At 34.1% G+C, this 17,782-nt stretch overlaps 1 protein-coding gene across 1 annotated transcript; it reads right to left on the bottom strand.

Annotated features, from left to right (window-relative positions):
* Positions 1 to 1,227: 1,227 nt before the first annotated feature.
* On the bottom strand, positions 1,228 to 17,139 carry TOP3A (topoisomerase 3alpha). The gene is made up of 24 exons (XM_023670470.2): positions 16,757 to 17,139; positions 15,618 to 15,796; positions 15,456 to 15,528; positions 15,205 to 15,327; positions 14,989 to 15,110; positions 14,823 to 14,895; positions 14,631 to 14,747; positions 14,326 to 14,409; positions 13,563 to 13,742; positions 13,328 to 13,456; positions 12,433 to 12,507; positions 11,947 to 12,036; positions 11,706 to 11,810; positions 10,569 to 10,603; positions 9,203 to 9,332; positions 8,000 to 8,052; positions 7,821 to 7,920; positions 6,584 to 6,622; positions 5,197 to 5,275; positions 4,423 to 4,494; positions 3,063 to 3,134; positions 2,357 to 2,503; positions 1,871 to 1,991; positions 1,228 to 1,644 (listed from the first exon to the last, which is right to left on the bottom strand). The coding sequence occupies exons 1-24, from the start codon at positions 17,048 to 17,050 to the stop codon at positions 1,380 to 1,382; spliced, it is 2,757 nt and encodes a 918-aa protein (XP_023526238.2). The 5' UTR covers positions 17,051 to 17,139; the 3' UTR covers positions 1,228 to 1,379.
* Between the last annotated feature and the right edge of the window lie 643 nt (positions 17,140 to 17,782).

Here is a 17,782-nt window from a genome sequence, read left to right as displayed (position 1 = left end):
CTAATTATCGTTAACTTTTAAAAATTAATCTTTTCAGATAATACATATCGATTTCTATTTAATTATACTCATTACACTATTTTTTTAAAATATATTCATATTTGATGATATTATGAGTTAATCAAATCGAGTTCTTCTTTGTACAAGTTGTATTGTATTATGCTTTAAAATACGGTAAGATCTTAACGTAAGACAATTTATGTCGTTAAAGGTGAACTCGAGCTAACATCTTTCAAGTTAATTTTAATCTTAAAGCTAAATTTCTTTAATCGCGTTTAGCGTGTGACTTTAATCAAAATTAAAATTTGTGATGAATAAGAGTTAAATTTGTGGTGGGTTGTTAAAGAGAAACTTCAAGGAAGCACCCATATAATATAAAGTTGGGGATGAGAGGGTTACGTGTCATGCTCGGCCTCTTCAACAATTCTCTTTTTGGCTTTTGGGTTAATTACTAAATTAGTATCGTTGTTATGGTGTGATGTGTTTTAGATTTTACGATCTATTTGAATAAAAGACTTCGTCTTTCTTTATCTCAATAACTTAAATTCTACGTTAAATTGATAGCAAAACATATTGAAAAGTTATCTCAATTCTACGTTAAATTGATAAGAAACATACTGAAAAGGAGCTTTTGTTGATTCCGTTAAACTTTTTCAAAGCATTTTTTTCCTATTTATGTAAGAGTAAGTCAGCTCAAATTTAAATAAGGAGCGGAAATAAATATTCCCAATTAATTAAAATTTTGAAATTTTGAAAATTTATGGTTGGGTATGAACTAACAGATTTTTTTTTTTTTTTGTTTAGGCTAGTTTTTTTTTATTATTAATTTTTTTATTTTTCATTTTAGCTTTCTTGAGTATGTTGAGGCTAGATCCATTGTTTAGGATGATGCATTTATGTGACTTGTTTATTTTGTGTATCATTTATTATTTAGCTAAGTTCAATTTTATAATTTTATTTTGAGACTTAATTTTATATAAATTTGATGAGAATTAAATTATGCGCCAGAATATAAATCCAAATCAATGGTGTTTCATTATTATTATTTGTAGCACTAGAATTGTATTAAAATAGTTTATACTTGGAAGAAAGCATAATAATGTCCTAAATTTTTAGAAATTAACTTATAGTGTCTATGCTTCTTAGGTTTCTTGCATACACGTTTCGGGTATCTTAATCTCGTGTTTAAAAATGGTGTGGCGATGTGATTTCATTTCAAGAACGCCATAAAAAGAGACTTGTTCTGAATCCCATTTCAAAATTAACTATACATGTGACAAATGCTGAACTAAAGTTCCGGATCATGCTAGAACACTTTTTTCCTCGGAATCTATTTTTTAGAACAAATTTTTTGAAGAACTTATAGCTGTGGAAAGGAATCAAGCACCACGGTTTGGGCAAACATTGGCGAAGTGTGATGGATCGCCACAAACAAAACATCTTCTATCAGATATTGGCTCACCAGTTGCTGACACAAATGTTGCTGCAATCTGACCCTGACCCTGACCCTGGCCCTGGCCCCGACCTCGACCACGTCCTGTGTTTCGACCAGGGTTTGTATTAGATGCTGCCGAGCCCGAGCTCCTGATATTTGACCGTGCAGCACTATTTCCTCCATTGACACTGTCTACGCTGTCTTCCCATCTGCAAAAGGATGCATTATTTACATTTATGTTAACAAGAGAAAGGTATTTAAGCAACAGTTTGAATTGATTTACTGTGAAACCTTTCTCCTTGTGGAACAAAACTACGGTAGTGTGAAGGCAAATCATGGTAGATTATCATTATTGTCAAATGCTTGAGTTTTCATGTCAATGTCACGAAGAAAAAGGACTAAGAGATCAAAACAAACTTAAAGGAAGCTGCATACGCGAAGAAATTGCACTCCTGAGATTGACATTTGTAGAACTTTCTTCCCCTATTATTGGTAGTATTAGCAGTCCGTAAGACGCACGGTGTGCCACAGTTACTGCATGAAAATGAAGATTCTCCTGCCAACAAAATATTAAACAAGATGGAAGAAAGGATTAAAAAAAACTCAACAGCAGTAAAAAAAAAATCTAAAAGCATACAAAGATGATCCACAATTTCAGAAGTTTAAAATCTTCGTTGATTACTAACATTTGTTAGATTCCCCTTCGTAAAAATAACAATGATTACAATAGAAAAAAATGTCTTTTCAAAAAAAGTAAATAAGTTCCTTCACGATATGCAAACGACCCAAGGAAAAAATTAAGCATTTGACAGTGCTTTTGGCACACATCCATACTAGAAAATAAATATAAAAGCTACTCAAAATATTTGAAATGTATCAACTGTCCATTTACAATGATAGACAACAGAAAATCATGCTTACCAGTTTGTCGACGACGAGCACTTCTGGAGCCTACAACCTGGGAAGGGCAATCATTTGAGGAATGGTCTAATTGTTGGCAGAAAACGCATACACTATGCGCAGTGTTACCCCGCTGCACACTGGATGATGAAGTCCCTCGACCTCTAGCTGGAAAACATAATTTGAATGTGCAAAAAGTAAATGGGAGGAAAAGTAAACGGAAGTGTTCCTTTGATGCTGAAATCATATATATTTGCAAGAGGATTTTTTTTTTTTTAATTTCTTGGGTCATGTGGATTATTTTCCCTTCTAAATCATGCTTTTATGGAACAGGTAATGAGACCATTGATCGATACTTAATTCTTAAAGGAGGAGACTGTCTCAAGTTCCAAATTCAATTTATAAATCATCACAAAAAAAAAAAAAAAAATCCAATTTATAAATATACATCTTAATCAGATGGTGCAGTGAACACCATTCAACATTCAATAACCCGCTGTTGCTCCCCAGAAACTTGGTAAGGTAAAAACAGGTATGGGGAGGGATGGTAAATTTGTTTTAGCTTAATGGAACGTAGAAGAGACTTTGATCAACGAAACAGATTTCAGTGAACAGCATACGAGTTCATACTGTTTCTTGGTCGTCAACTCCAAACAATGGAAACAAAAGCAAAACAAACCTGCACAGGTCAAATGTTTTGAAGAAATAATTGCACAAAAGTACATGCCTGATATGCGGGATCCGGTACCACAGATTTCGGTCAATTGCCTAAGAATATCATCGCAACCACCTATACAACCTAATCATACAATCGAAGAACCAAGAATTTAATATATAGATCAAGGGAAAATTTGGAAAAACAATACATAAGAATAGTACTATAAACGGTAACGCAAGAGTTCATTCCACTTAAGGGAAAGAGAAGACTAATGAGCCAAATAAGGCCTATTTAGCTTTCAACAACAAAAAAAAAAAAAAAAAAAAAAAAAAAAAAAAAAAGACCGACGTAGTGATTAATTAACATAACCGCAGTGCTAATTCTTCTCCTAGTATAGGTAAAATGCACCAGAGTAGATTTTTTATTTAAATTAGCCACCACTGTTCTTTTTTCTTTATTGTTTCTACCTTGTTCTTATTCTGTTACCTTACTTAATTAGTGCCTGAAATATTTTTATCGTTTTCAGGTTGTTCCTTTTATTTACAGCTTGTATACTTTGTCAGGCTGATTGTACTTATATTTGTAGGTCCGCAAACCTTCGTGGATGTTTATGAAAATATATGGAGTAGGTTCCCACTTTCACTTTTCCTCAAATAGCAAAATATGTTTATAATTTTATCCAAATGGAAAGGAGATAATAATAACAAATTTGATGTGGTGAGGTAAAAAGCTCAAACATCAAAATTTACTCCGTATTCTACTGTCTTGTTGTGTGCAAACTGCAATTACTACATTTTAGCGAGTTAGCTAAATGCAGTAAGTGATTAGAACATGAAGGGTTGTGGCATCATTATTTGCTTGCTCATTAGGCCCTTGTTCATTTTTTTCTTTATGGTTAATCTGTGTAGACTAGTGTAATTGAGATACTTTGTGTACACGAGTATAATTGCTTCCTGTTCTTTCCAGGCCCCTTCGTAATCAATGAAATCTATTCTAATTAGGGTTGTATTCTTCTATTTATCAAGAGAAACTATATATTTTCTTTCATTCTCTGGTCGTTAACAAGAGTTATAATTTTTTGCTGCATTAATATTACAACAAAGTGAAATACAAAAGCTGTATAGCAGAACATAAAGAAACTAAATATGTCCTAGTCGTCACAACTCCATGTTAAATAGATTGTTTGATTCTCCAGATTAGAAATAAAGCATGAACAAGAATGAAAAATCTTAGATTCTGCAATCTTAATATGTAAAGCAGAAAAAATATACACATATTTTTCATCATTTTCACGGGAGAATGCAAGCACTCTTAACGCATGTATGAATAGCTGCGCAACTCCAATGCAGTAATGTCAAAAAAAAAAGAAGACAGCAGATGCTTAACAAAACCTCAAATGACATCCCATGATTAAAATAGTAGTACGTACCCAAGTGGTTAGGATTGTAGTTTGGAGGTATTTCCAGCTGGCGAAACTTAAATTGGATCAAGTAAACAGGACCTATTTGAAGAATTTTCAGAAAATAAAAGAGATTCATTATTTCCTAACTCTGTAGAGAACAATCATAGAAACTATACTGTACGTTGACCACATTATAAGAAAATGGAAAAGCACATTAACGAACCCGATGACAACTTTAGTTAATAACTTCAGATAGGAAATGGAAATTAGACATGAAAATGAAATGACAAGAACATGAAACATATCATTTTATAAGACAGCCTGGCAAAGACAATTAACATAACAGCATCCGTAATATGTTAAAATAACACTCATTTTTTGGTTCTATATATTTGGGAAAATATACACTTGTACCCCTAAACTTTGAGGATTGTATCAATTAAACTCCAAGCTAATAATTATATCAATTTAAACCATGAGCTTTTTATAAGTAAACTCATTTCGACTTGTGAAAGTGTAGAGTTTAAATTCCGACAATTATTAGTTTGGAGTTTTAATTGATAAACTCCAAAGTTTAGGGGGAGAAATTGATATTTGCCCTATTTATTTTTTATGTTGAAAAACTGGAATCCAACTTGCCGCATGTGCTATGTGGTTACACGTAATTTCGTAATTCATTTTCCACTAGGGCCCCCAATCCAACAATAAGTACAAACATGTAATGATGTTTACACTAAGGTTATTTCTGATCCTTTTGGGAAAAATACAGAAGTGAATTCGAAGCTAGGAAAAGATAGAAACCTGGAGTGCATGAGTTGCAACGATTAGAGGTTACTGCAGCTTCAGCAATGGATCCTGGGAGCCAGACAACATTTCTACACTGGAAATTGGTAGATAATATACGTTAAATAATTATCTAACACATAAATCGGGGTAGTGGTAGTTGCTGACACAATAATCAATATGTTTTCTCATTAAAAAAGATTTGGTAGTTATAACAGGTCGGAATGATTTAATTAGTAGAAGTGTTAACTAGAACAAGCTAGCAAGTTAAAAATGACATGTCATGTGTCACAATCGCACTCTTGCAGCAGCGGGACAACGATTGTGTGACACTTATTCTAACCCAGTGAACAAGTCAGCCGTGTGAAATTCGTACTTCGCGGACAATATCGGGGTATGCTCGAGCCTCGGGTCACGTTTGAGAAAAATGTTTTAGAAAACATGAGTGAGGAAATACATTGAAATTTTTTTTAAAGAAAACAATGTTATAAGCTAAAAGCGAGTAAGTAACAATAACGGCTTTGATAGCATATAACCCGGGTAGGAAAAACTAACAACTAGTCACATCCCCTATAGTACATTTTGGTCCTTTTAACTTGACGGGTGTATACATGTGACCTTCCTAAAGATTAGTGACCTTGAGATATGAGATTAAAGCCTAGGAATCTATCTCTCTTCCTTGGTTTTTCAAAGTATTTGGCTGTCCTGTGTGGTTTTCTTCTTGCTGCTTGGTGTTTTCTGTTGGTTATCTTCATTGGTTTGCTGATTTCATGGTCGAGTTTGCTTCCATTTCAGCCTTGTTTTCAGTTTGTTTATCCCTCCATGGCATTTTTCCCCTCACAGTGTTTTCAGCTTTGTGGTAGCTTTCTGATTTTTTGGATTGTAGATGCTTTAGGAGAGGTTGGTTTGCTATTTTTGCCTGATTGTCTTTGGCTGCTTGGGAGTATTTCTTTTGTTGGTCCTTTTTGTTCGGTTTCTTAAGTTTTTCAAGCGTTTTTTTGGTTGTTTGGCTTTTTGTTGGGGGTTAGTCTTGTTGTTGGTTTAATTATTTGTTCTATTTGAGGTTTTTAATTGTTCCTTTTTTCCAAGCTGTTGTTTTGGCCCATTTTCGTTTTTGGTTGGCTGTTGATTTTTCTTTTCTCCTTTGGAAGGTAGTTTCCTGGAATTTTTTGTATCTTTTCATCTATTGATGAAAAGTTGTTTCTTGGCTTAAGGGACTTCTCGACGGTAAGATATCGTTTTCTAGACTAAAAATCTAACTAGTGCATGTATTTGTGAGTGTTAAAAGAGCGAAATGAGGGAGGACAAAATAACAATCAAATTCCTAGTTCTTCATGGAAAATTAATACGCCAACATGCTATTTATAACAAGCGGCACCCATCATGGTATATGATCACATCGCACCTGGGGAAAGCCCAAACATCCAACCATGTAATTTCCATCCTGCAGGTTGTCAAAGTAAACAATTCAAGATGGTTACCATGAATAATATAAATGAAAAGAATAAAAACTAAAATATCAAGAAAATGTTAGTTTCAACTATAAGGACATGTAGAATTTTAAAAGAACGATCAACTTGAGAATTACCAAAAAAAATGAAAGAATACAAGAGCGCCAACACAAGCAAGAGAACCAAAACTGAAAAATGAACCTACAAAAATAACATCCCAAAAGGAGTCAAACTAGCCTACCGGCCTAGTTTTAAATTCATGTAGATTTTCTGATTTTTATTTTTTTACACTCCCCCCCCCCCCCCCCCCCCCAAAAAAAAGGTCATAACAATAACCAATATTCCTCAAAATATTCGAGCATCCACAATAGTTTTATTAGTTTTTTTCAACTTCATCCTTATATTTTAAGCTTCTATTTTACAACTCAATACCTAACAATAGTTTTTGTATTCGTACTTGCAGCCTAATATTTACCCCCACCCCCAGATAACTTGTCACCATAAAAGGTTTATGTAATGGTCCATTAGTTAAATTGCAAACATGACATTCACATAACAATGGGGAGGTTTTCTTGTAGTGTTTGTTTCCTCTTCTCTTTGTTCCATTGTTTATTTTCTACTTCTTCTCACTATACTCCTTGCAAGTTGTTTCATCATTTTCTCTTGTTTTCCATTAATAAAAAGATCTTTCCTTTTCAAAAAAGAAGAAAAAAATAAGATGTGAAAATTCAAGTACGGAGTTAAACTTTTAAGCGTTAGACGAATTATATACATAACAAATATTTCATTGATTACAAAAGAGGAAACCATCCAAAGACGAGACATCCTATAAAGAGGATTACAAAAGGTTCTCCAATCGATTCTTAAATCACTGAAAGCCTACAGTTGGAAAATAGGTGGGGGCATTTACACCAAGAAAGAGCCAACATTAAAATCTTGTATTTCAAAGTTTCTTGTGTTCATCCAAAAAGATGATAACAAAATAGATATGGCGATGATCCTCTTCATCAAAAAAAAATAAAAGAAGAAGAAGAAGAAGAAGAAGAAAAAAAAAAATACTTCCAATTTCCAAAAGTTGTACAATGAAATAGATACAAAGAAGTATAGACAAATTCAATTAATTTGAAAGGGCCTATGATTATTGCTCTGAAATAACTGGTTTCCATGAACATGAATTTTGTAAAACATTACCCTGTTTCTTTTAAGCACCATATCTGAGTCCTGACACAGTCTACACCGCTGGACAACTTCTCCAACTGCATGATTTTCATCTCCGCCAGAACCATTAGATCTACATAAGTGAAAAATGATGCATCAACAAACAAAAAAAAAATATACAAAACCAACAAAATAAGGTAATATAGAAACACCTCTCAAAGAAAACCTCCATAGCTTCAAAAAGTTTTTGCTTATTAAACCTTGCCTGCAGATATTTCCAAGTTTATGAGGGGGGAAACACGAAAAAAAAAGGCACAGCATAAATACAATAGATCTTTCATACTTCTTACAGGAATAAACTAAACTGTCATTTTAATTTTAAAACTTTTGGAAGTTGAAATCTAAGCACACCTAAAATTATAATGTTTACAGGCATTGAGAATCCTCTATAACAAATCAAAGGGTTAATTCATTTTCCTATCTTTAAGAATCAGTTAAATATTTCTTTCTTAAGATTCAAAGTTCTATTATTCCCTTGAGAGTTACTTGAAATAGAAAAGCCTATTGGCCCTAAGAAACCCTAGAGCTCAAATTTCATGTAGTCTAACAAAAATGAGAGTTTCATCAAAACAAAACAAGAAAAACGATGAGCAAGGTTTCCGAGAGAACGCAACATTTACTAAAATTATATGAAGAAATGTGTACATAGAAGCCCTGAACTAAATAACGTAAAATTAAGCTAAAAGACAAATAACAAAAAACTTACATCAATAATATAATAATCGTACATATTTTAACGTATGAATCAAGTATATTTCACATAACTGCATATTGAAAAGCAAGAGTACATGAGGATGCTAATAAACAACCAAGTAATTATAGGCACTGCAAAGGATCTTGTGCCTTATTATCAACCACGCATGTAGAAGCAACTACTTGTAAGGTAGCTTCCCTCACAAAATATCAAGTTACTAGATAGGCATACAAAGTTCACAAGATGATTGGGGAAGCTACCATTTTCTTTTCTGCCTTTTTGGGCTCTTAATTCCAAGCCAATCATTCTCAACGCTATTAACTAGTTGGAAATCCCACTTCTAACTCCACAGTCGCTTCTCATTAATGATATTTCTAAATTTCTTATGACAAAAAATGTGAATTTTTTTTAATGTCTCCGGCACAAAAGCAAAAGTAAACTCCCTAACTCCTGTTATTCAATCAACCACAATTTTCCCAAGTCATATGAATCGATCAACATTTCATCAAAAAAGGCAATGACATGGACGCGATAATTTAACTTGAAAATCTTTTGGTGCTTTGTTTCGTAACAAATGTATAGTTTAACAACATTCATAAAGTGGTAACAAAATCAGAAATTAAATTCATGACAAAAAATTGGGAACACAATTAATTCTTACATCTAAGAAGCAAGATTTCATCTGTTGCAAGCATGTAGCCAACACTTCATCTTTTCTCTTGATGCCCTCACTAACTGCTTTCATCTCATGCTCCATGAGAGCTCTAAGGTGTGGTTTCCACAGTTTATACCTACGAAGAAAAGAATAATAAAAAAGAAAGCAGATTAGAACTAGAATTATCAAGCTTTAAAGGAAGGTAACGGATGAGAGAGAGGATATTTTTTTTAACAAGAAAACAATTTCATTGATGAAATGAAAAGAGACTAATGTTTAAATCATATAAACTCCACGAAGGAGTGAATAAAAGCGATAAAAAAAAAGATATAATACAAAAATAGGTTAAAATAAAACTATATGAAGGATATATGAAAGCACTCCAATTAAGACAAATATTCTGATGAGAAAATCCCAAAAACAATTTGTATAAAGAAGAATACTACTTCTCTGTGATATTTATAGTGATATTTTTGAGCCACAACAATTGATGACGTTCTTTGTCTTAATAGGACAGGTTGCCTAGCTCTGTAAATGTTTCCTCTAATGAAATTTCCTTTGCGGGGAAAAATAATACTGATAATAGACTTGAGAATACACAATTAATACATGTGAATCTTTACACGAATTAACTTCTAGATAGAAAGAAACCAGTCATGTGACAATACCAATAATCTCTTTCTGACCTTCATAAATTATTGATCTTTTACAGTACCAAAAACAAGCCAAGACCCATGCAGTGATGTCCAATTATGACAACCATACCATGATTAGAATTATCTCCATTGCAAAGAGAATTTTCTTCATAATTTTACAACAAATGATTGGATCACATATTTTGTCATGCTTTAAAATATTGTTGCATCTACCATTATACTCTCAACAATACACTTTCTTAGTTACTTTAGTACATTTTGGACAAGATATTAACTTCTTATTGGTTAATGAAAAGGAACAAAATTGATCAAAGGATACAACCTCCTAGGATGAGAGAAAGAACAAAAAGAAAAGAGAAAACAGGAAACTAAAGAGGGAACATCATCCCAAACAAACAAGAAATATAAAAGACAATTTCTTTAGTACTGTTGTCAGTTAAATCAGTATCTCAAATTCATAATAGAAAAGATAAATTAAAGTTCAAAAAGGACCTACTAATTATAAATGTAGACACCTTTAGGCTTTCAATGGTGACAAAATCTACGTAGTCAGAAAGCATTATCTCATTTTCTACCGCAAATAATAAACGACAAGCTACTTGGCTACTATGATTTCTCTACGAGGGTAGACAGTTTATTTCATGTGAACTTCTACACAGTGAAGGGTATTTGTTTTAACTCATGATCTATATAATACTCTAAAGAAAAGTACTCACCCCATGTCGTCATATCCCATAACCAAAGCCTCGCCCTGAAAAAATAGTAAATTTTTAAAAGACAGAGAAAACTAAATGATGGTAGAAAGAAAGTAAACAATAAAGTACTTCACAGGCTTCTCAAAGATACTATGAGAAATGTAATCCAATAAAATAAGAAATAAATGAATATCACTAAAACAACCATACATAGACACATGACAATTGACAATTTGGACTCTACCGAACATCAACTGCTACTAAACTATTTAAAAAATGAAAAGTAAATAAATAAATGAATCCTCTCTTTACAGTCAAATAATAGCAAATCTTTGTAAATACACAAATGGTTCCAAGTCTCATTTGCGATGTAGAATCCATCAGTCTTAATCTTCCTATGAGCAATACAGCAACACTCCAAAGAAAGGAACTGAGTATATTAAGAAATACCTGCCAAGCCATCTTTACTAGGTTAATATTAGAATCAAATGAAAGGGATATCGAGTGGGTGGAAGAGAGGATGAAAAATCATGAACAACGAAGTTCCTAAAGAGAGTCAAGGTTTCAACTACATCTGCACCAGTGATGCAGATGCCATTAGTACCTTCAGCTGTGAAGAATTTTTTCTCGATGGTGAAGGACACTGGTGGAGATCAAGTGGATTAAGGGGAAGAGTATGGCAGTAAGCAGGCAGGAAGGGGAGGGTACAGAGAGAAAGGAAGTCATTTTTGGTACAGCTTTTCACTGACTCTAGTACCACAAAGTAAATGTGGAACAAGTTCCAACAATTAAGCACATCTTTCCAAAGTCTTTTTATTGACTCTAGCAGGACAAGACAAGTTAACGAAGCTTAAAGAACAAGTACAAACCTGGACAAATTTAATGTTCAAGGGTTCCTATTTCTAAATAGGAAAATTCGCATTGATCCTATAAATAACACTTATGATTTTTTCCTCCAAGGATAATATGATGAGGGTTTCTCAAGTGGTCTCCCAATTCAATACTAACCTAAAAAAAACATATATTACAACAGTTACGATCAGCTCGTGCATTTATGATAATGTTGATAGCATTCACCTTATAAATCACATTTAGAAATGAAAGGAACATAAGAAAAAAAACAAATAAGGACTTCTGGACAAAATTCAAGCTCATTACAAGGTTAGTTGGTGTGAAGCGAGTGTTTGCATCCTTTGTTGCATAAAATCTATCCAACAGCTTCTTGATGTGGTCATGCATTGTTGCATCTGTACCAATTCCCTCCTTAAAGAATGAACAAAAAAAGAACTTAATCAAAGATAAAGGCTTCACCACTCTATTGCAATATAAATTCTAGTCCAACATAAAGGTTCAAACCCAAAAAATTGATAAGCTCAGTTGGAAAACACATCTTACTTACCTTATCCATACAAGAAAGCAAATCAGCTTCACTCAGAAGGGGAGGTGGTCTCGTTACTCCCGAATCAAGAGTTAATGTTGTTGGCACAAACTGTGAAAGAAATGGCCAAAAGGGATATAGTTATTGAGGCCTTTAATTACCTGTTCTACAAAAGAAATGTCAAGTTCAACCTCCTCACTCTAAACGCCAAACAATGCTCTCAAATTAGTGTGTATGATTCTTGCTTACTAATTTAGTTACGCATCAGGTCTTTCTTCAGTTTAAGATAGACCGTTGTAACATTGTATAGTAAGAAAGGGGAATTTTTCAATTCAATTCAATTTACCTTGATATTTAGTCCATTGCATGAAACTTTCCCATATATGAATAATGAATGAACTGATCTATTTGCATGATTGTGATCGATTTGCCCAAGGGCAACCATATGCACGAGAAGGACTACCATAATAGACAAATCAATATACAACGTAATGAGTGAACAGAAACCTGTTGCCCAGAAGCGTAAGTTGGAATAGTTGAACCTCCCCATGATTCAAAGCGATAAACATCCAGGTAATTTCTCTGGTCAAAGGAGCGCAATCAAATCAAACAAAATCAATGTTTTAATGAATTAAGTTGATCAGTCGAACTAATTTTAAAATGTACGTCCTTTTTTACCTCATGATCAATAAAAGGATGGTGACAAAACATGATTGCAAAATGTTTCAAACCCTAAAATTCGATTGTAACTTGCTAATACTATTTTTAGTATTTCTCATATGCAAGCGGGTGATAACTAAGAGAAACAAGGCAGTAACAGTAAATAAAAATTGAAACAAAGGAAAGTAATTATAGAGATTTAAATGCATAAGAAAACATGGACCAATCATCGGATTTAGTTGAATGAGCTGAATCATTTCCTTAGGGAGATGATGAATTCTACCTTCAACATAATTATTAATATTACTATTTCCAATTTGTATGATGCATTCTGAAGCTACAGAATTTTTTGGTTGTCCAAAAGTGGGAGGCAAAAAAAAGCATTACTCAAGTCGGGTGCACCTTTTAAAATAGAAGAAACAAAATTATACTGTTAACAAGGATAAAATACATTATCACATGACATTAGGTTGTCCCTTAGCTCATTAGGTTGTTCTTTTTGTTCCCTTTTTGGAATGAAGTGGTCTCTAGCTTATTAGTTTTTTTTTTTTTTTTAAATAATGTACTGCGAAACCTAACAATTGTGCTTGTTCTGTAAGACACAAGAGTGGAGGCATTCAACATGGTGCGCTGTCAGGTACATGCGGCTCATCCCAGCTTGCCAATCGCCAAGGCATTACCTCAAAATACAATTCGTCATTTTTAAATATAAAATATTCAGAAAATTTATTAGAAAACTTACTGCTAGTATCATTCTCCCAGATGTAGAAAACAACTCGCCAGCAATATCAATTTCAACAGTAGTTACAGCACCTACAGCTGGCTGTGAGACACATGCAAGGAAATGGCGAACGACTAGCTCATATAATCTCTGGGAAGAAAAAATCTCACAATTATTGATGACTAAGGACTACAAGATGACAATTTAGGAGGACCAAAATAAACAAAGATATGCAATCAAAAAGAAAAACTTTTACATGGTGATCTTGACTCCATCCACGTTCCCCAGCAGAGAACTTTGTTGGGTGAATAGGTGGATGGGCTTTGTCATCATGCCCGCCGCCACTAGGATTCCTCCAAAGTCCTGATCCAGGATCCAGCAACCTCTGTGCATATGCTCCCCATATTTGGTGTTCTTGTTGTTCTTGCACAATCCCCTATATTATTGAAACTCTTAAGCACCCATTAATTCAACAAGCAAAGAGAATAACGTTGAGCCCATTAGACATCTTTCCCATTTTTCACTAGAAAATGCTATGATTGCACGGATAAAGTTATATATCCATTTGTAAGATGAAAGGTATGCATATCTAATAGCTTTAGACTCAAACTTTCAAGTAAGCTAGCAAGCCTTCGTTTGAACAAAACTTTTAATTTAGAATATTATGTAATAAATGAACCGGAGAGGTTTTGAACCTACACCTTATAATGGGAAGCATCATTGCTAACCACTTGAGCTTTACTCAGTGGAAACTAAGGAGCCTTTGTTCAAATTCAGTGTTAGAAAAGGCAAATGGTTGATCCCAAAGGTGGGAAAACACAAGTATTCTACACCTTTTTATTTCAATAAAATAAATACATTATTACAATGACAGTTCTTTAAGTTTACTTCAATTAAAGAACATGAAAAACCAGGAGTTAAAAGCAGCCAAATAGTTCAAACTCAAAATTGTTAGCTCAAGTAAGAAAAAGTTGCCAGTGAGATTGGTAATGGAGATCATCACCAAAACATATACCTACATGAAGATCCGTCCTTTGAGAAAAGCAATCAGTCTCTGTACGGGGATAACTAATGAAACCTGCTTGGTATAGATCTTCAGCCACCTTAAAACAGCCAACACAATTTATAACTCGTTTATTACCAATATGAAAAAGGTTCAATAGTAAATTAAATAGCATTGACACAAACGAGAGGATCATTACCTAATACACCTACTTCCATAAAATAATTTTGCGTCAGATACTCAAAAGGCACAATGAAATGAAATAAGTTGATGAATGCAAACTTATTAGTAATGAAGCAAAGACGAGTCTTGGCTGCTAACCTTCATGGTGTGTTCAGAACTCATGCGGAAGTACCGTGAAGCTCGTTTTTCAAGCTCGATTGTATTCAATGGATGAGGAGGGTACTTTAACGTCTCTTGTCGTTTAACATTTACAACCTAAATAGAATTGAAAGATTATAAATGCAGGATCAGCATGCATTATTACACCTAGTTAAACTTCAACATACTCACCGTAGCAGTCGATTCTTCTACGCACATTTCATAGAGTACAACAGCACAAGTATAATCAAATAGATTCCCTCTTCTACAAAATGAATATACCTAATAATTACCAACAGTTACAGTTTGGCACGAAAAGCTTGAAATTATCAAATAAATCAAGTCATTAGCAACTTACGTCCAACTAAATGTAGAAATTCCGTCACCAGAATTGTGTGAACAGTTGATCGTCCAAAATTCTTCTGGCTCATGGGACTGAATCTCCCAATACCGCTCAACAACAAAACCAAGTGTAGGAAACTAGGACCAAAGGAAGCAAGAAGGCATACCAGTAAGCATCACCAGCAGTGGAATACAAGTAAGAAAAGAATGTACAGCACGCACCTTCACATACCTGACAAGGCCCATAACTCAAAACAACATTTCTGTCATCACCGACAGAATCGATATTAAATGCATCTTTCAATAGCATAGTTTGGAACCTAGTGAAAGAAGCACCGATTCTTAGATCAATTTCCTGCAAGTATAAAAGTAACCGTAGTTATAGTAGTAAACAGAATCCACCTCCAGAAAGTTAGATCCTACAAAATACTGCTTCTCAATTACAACAAAATGGAAGTTCTACAAAAATAAAAATGCAATTACTTGTCTAGCATCAACAGCATCAGCAAAATATTTATTTGGTTGGACAAGATTTTGCACAGCTTCGTGGATATCCCTGAACTCAAGATTATCATATACAATGTAGAAGTAATGAGCTTTTGAAAACTACATGGCACAATGGAAAAAAGATTTAGGATATGGAACCTTTCAATCAAAGCAGAGAAGTGGGCTCTCTTAATATTGAGATGACGATTCACCGTTGTACAAACTTCCACCACTTCAAATGCAATATTCTCACCTTCTCTATCACAATCAAGCCAAAGGACGAGCCATTGACACCTTCTAGCTTCTTGTTCCAATGTCCTCTTTATGTCCATCTTGTCCTGACAACAACTTTAACTTCAATGAAAATCCAGCTCAAAATTTGACATAAAATGCATGGACTACAATATAGACCTCATACAGCTTTGTGCACAGCGTGAATTTTAATGGCATGTCCATGTGGAAATTATGGGACTTGTGAGGCGAGAGTTCCTTGACGAGGTTTCAAAATACTTGTTAGATAGTGCTTGGATGTGGAAGGAGGGCAATCAAGAAAAGGAAAAATTGCTAAGCCAAGCCAAGCCAAGTTTTCATAGGTCAACGGTGTTATACAAATGGCAGGAGCTCTAGGAGAGCAATTAGATTTCTAGAGTTTTTGGAGTACATGTTCCAAGCAAATCATGGAAGGCGTCATCTTTTATAGGTCTCTACCTCTTGAATGGACCATAGTAATCAACCCAATTTAATGACGCAGAATGCTCTCTCAATAATTTTCACCTGATCCTATCTACATCCGACATTAAAAATAAAAATAAATTGAAGTCCATAGTAATCAGCCCATTTTTCGCTAGTTGTTAAGCGAAAACCTTCAACAACCGCAACTCTGATGTGGTAACTCCAAAAGGAAGATGCATTGACGAAAATCAAAAACAGCCACTTGAAACTTGCCATAGGATGGAATTGGCCTAACTGTAGACCTTTCCCAAAAGACCATAACTAGGACCATAGATTGGATGATCCAGTACCACTTTGAGGCAAAGAGGAGGGATCCTTTTATATAAATGGGTACAAACTGAAGCATCGTAATACGCCAACCCTTACACGGATTTTGTCTAAAATAAGGCTAATAGTAAAGACCGTTGGTCCTCCTTTCAGAATCTGCTACAATCTAAACTCACAATGTACTGAATGCTACATATTAAACGCATCTATTTGTATCTATTATGCAAACACCAAGCGCAAGAATGCTGTCTATAAAGCAAAGCAAAGTAAAATGCAAGTAAGAAGAAAACGAGACAGACCTCGGGGACTAATTTGCGGACGGGAGCGTTAAAGAGCTCGACTGGGTCGCAGGAATGCCATTTTCGATACCGTTCTTCGAACTCAAGCTCCATGAGATGGCCAGTAACGGAGGTGACGAGCATGTTGCAAGACTGACCTCGAATGGCGTAGTTGAATTCGAAAATCTTGTTGTAGCGAGAACGACCTTCACGAACTCGAAGGCCCTGGTTCCTCGAGAGTATGGTGGCCACAGATTTCGCCACCGATGGCTTCTCTGCTACATTGAGGACGGTAATCGGACGGCCGCCGGCCATGGCTACTGCACCGCCCGTGTCCGAGCAACAGCTCTGGGATTTTGGGGGGCTTTAGACGAAATGGCGGGAATGAATGAATTGGGTTTACTTTCTTTTCTTTTTTCAATAAAAGTGTTATTTTCTTTTTCTATGTTTAAAAACCCCTTATTTATTTATTTATTTATTTATACATACATACATACATACATACATACATACATAATAATAATAATCGTTAGGAATTTTGCAACATTAAAATAATATTATCACAATCCAAACAATTTCAAAAGTCTTATAATTTTTATAATATGAGTGGATGTCACATGTTAATTTTTATAATATAATTCATCCAATAAAATTAATAAGAAACACATGATTTAATTAAAAATTAATAAAATAATTAAAATAAACTAAAATAGATCAAACCAAAACAACAATTTTAAAACACCAATTTATTATATTTAAACTTGAATTTTTTAATAAATTTGATATTCCAGTTAGTTGATGAAAGTCGCATATGATTATGAGTTTATAAATAAATAATACTCTCTCTACTAGTACAAGGTCTTTTAAGAAGCCCAAAGTAAAGCCATTATACTCCGAGTGAACAATATCATACTCTTGTGGAGAGTTGTGTTCATCTAACAATTTCTACAGTATAAACGACATGAACTTTCAAGTCAAGAACAAAAAAAATTGAACAAGCGATACTCAAGTCAGGCATCGGAGTTCGAGTGTCATGAACTTTCAAGG

Source organism: Cucurbita pepo, chromosome 3 (assembly GCF_057944985.1).
Source record: "Cucurbita pepo subsp. pepo isolate OVF chromosome 3, ASM5794498v1, whole genome shotgun sequence".
Classification (NCBI taxonomy): Eukaryota; Viridiplantae; Streptophyta; class Magnoliopsida; order Cucurbitales; family Cucurbitaceae; genus Cucurbita; species Cucurbita pepo.
This window is presented reverse-complemented; position numbering and strand designations above follow the sequence as displayed.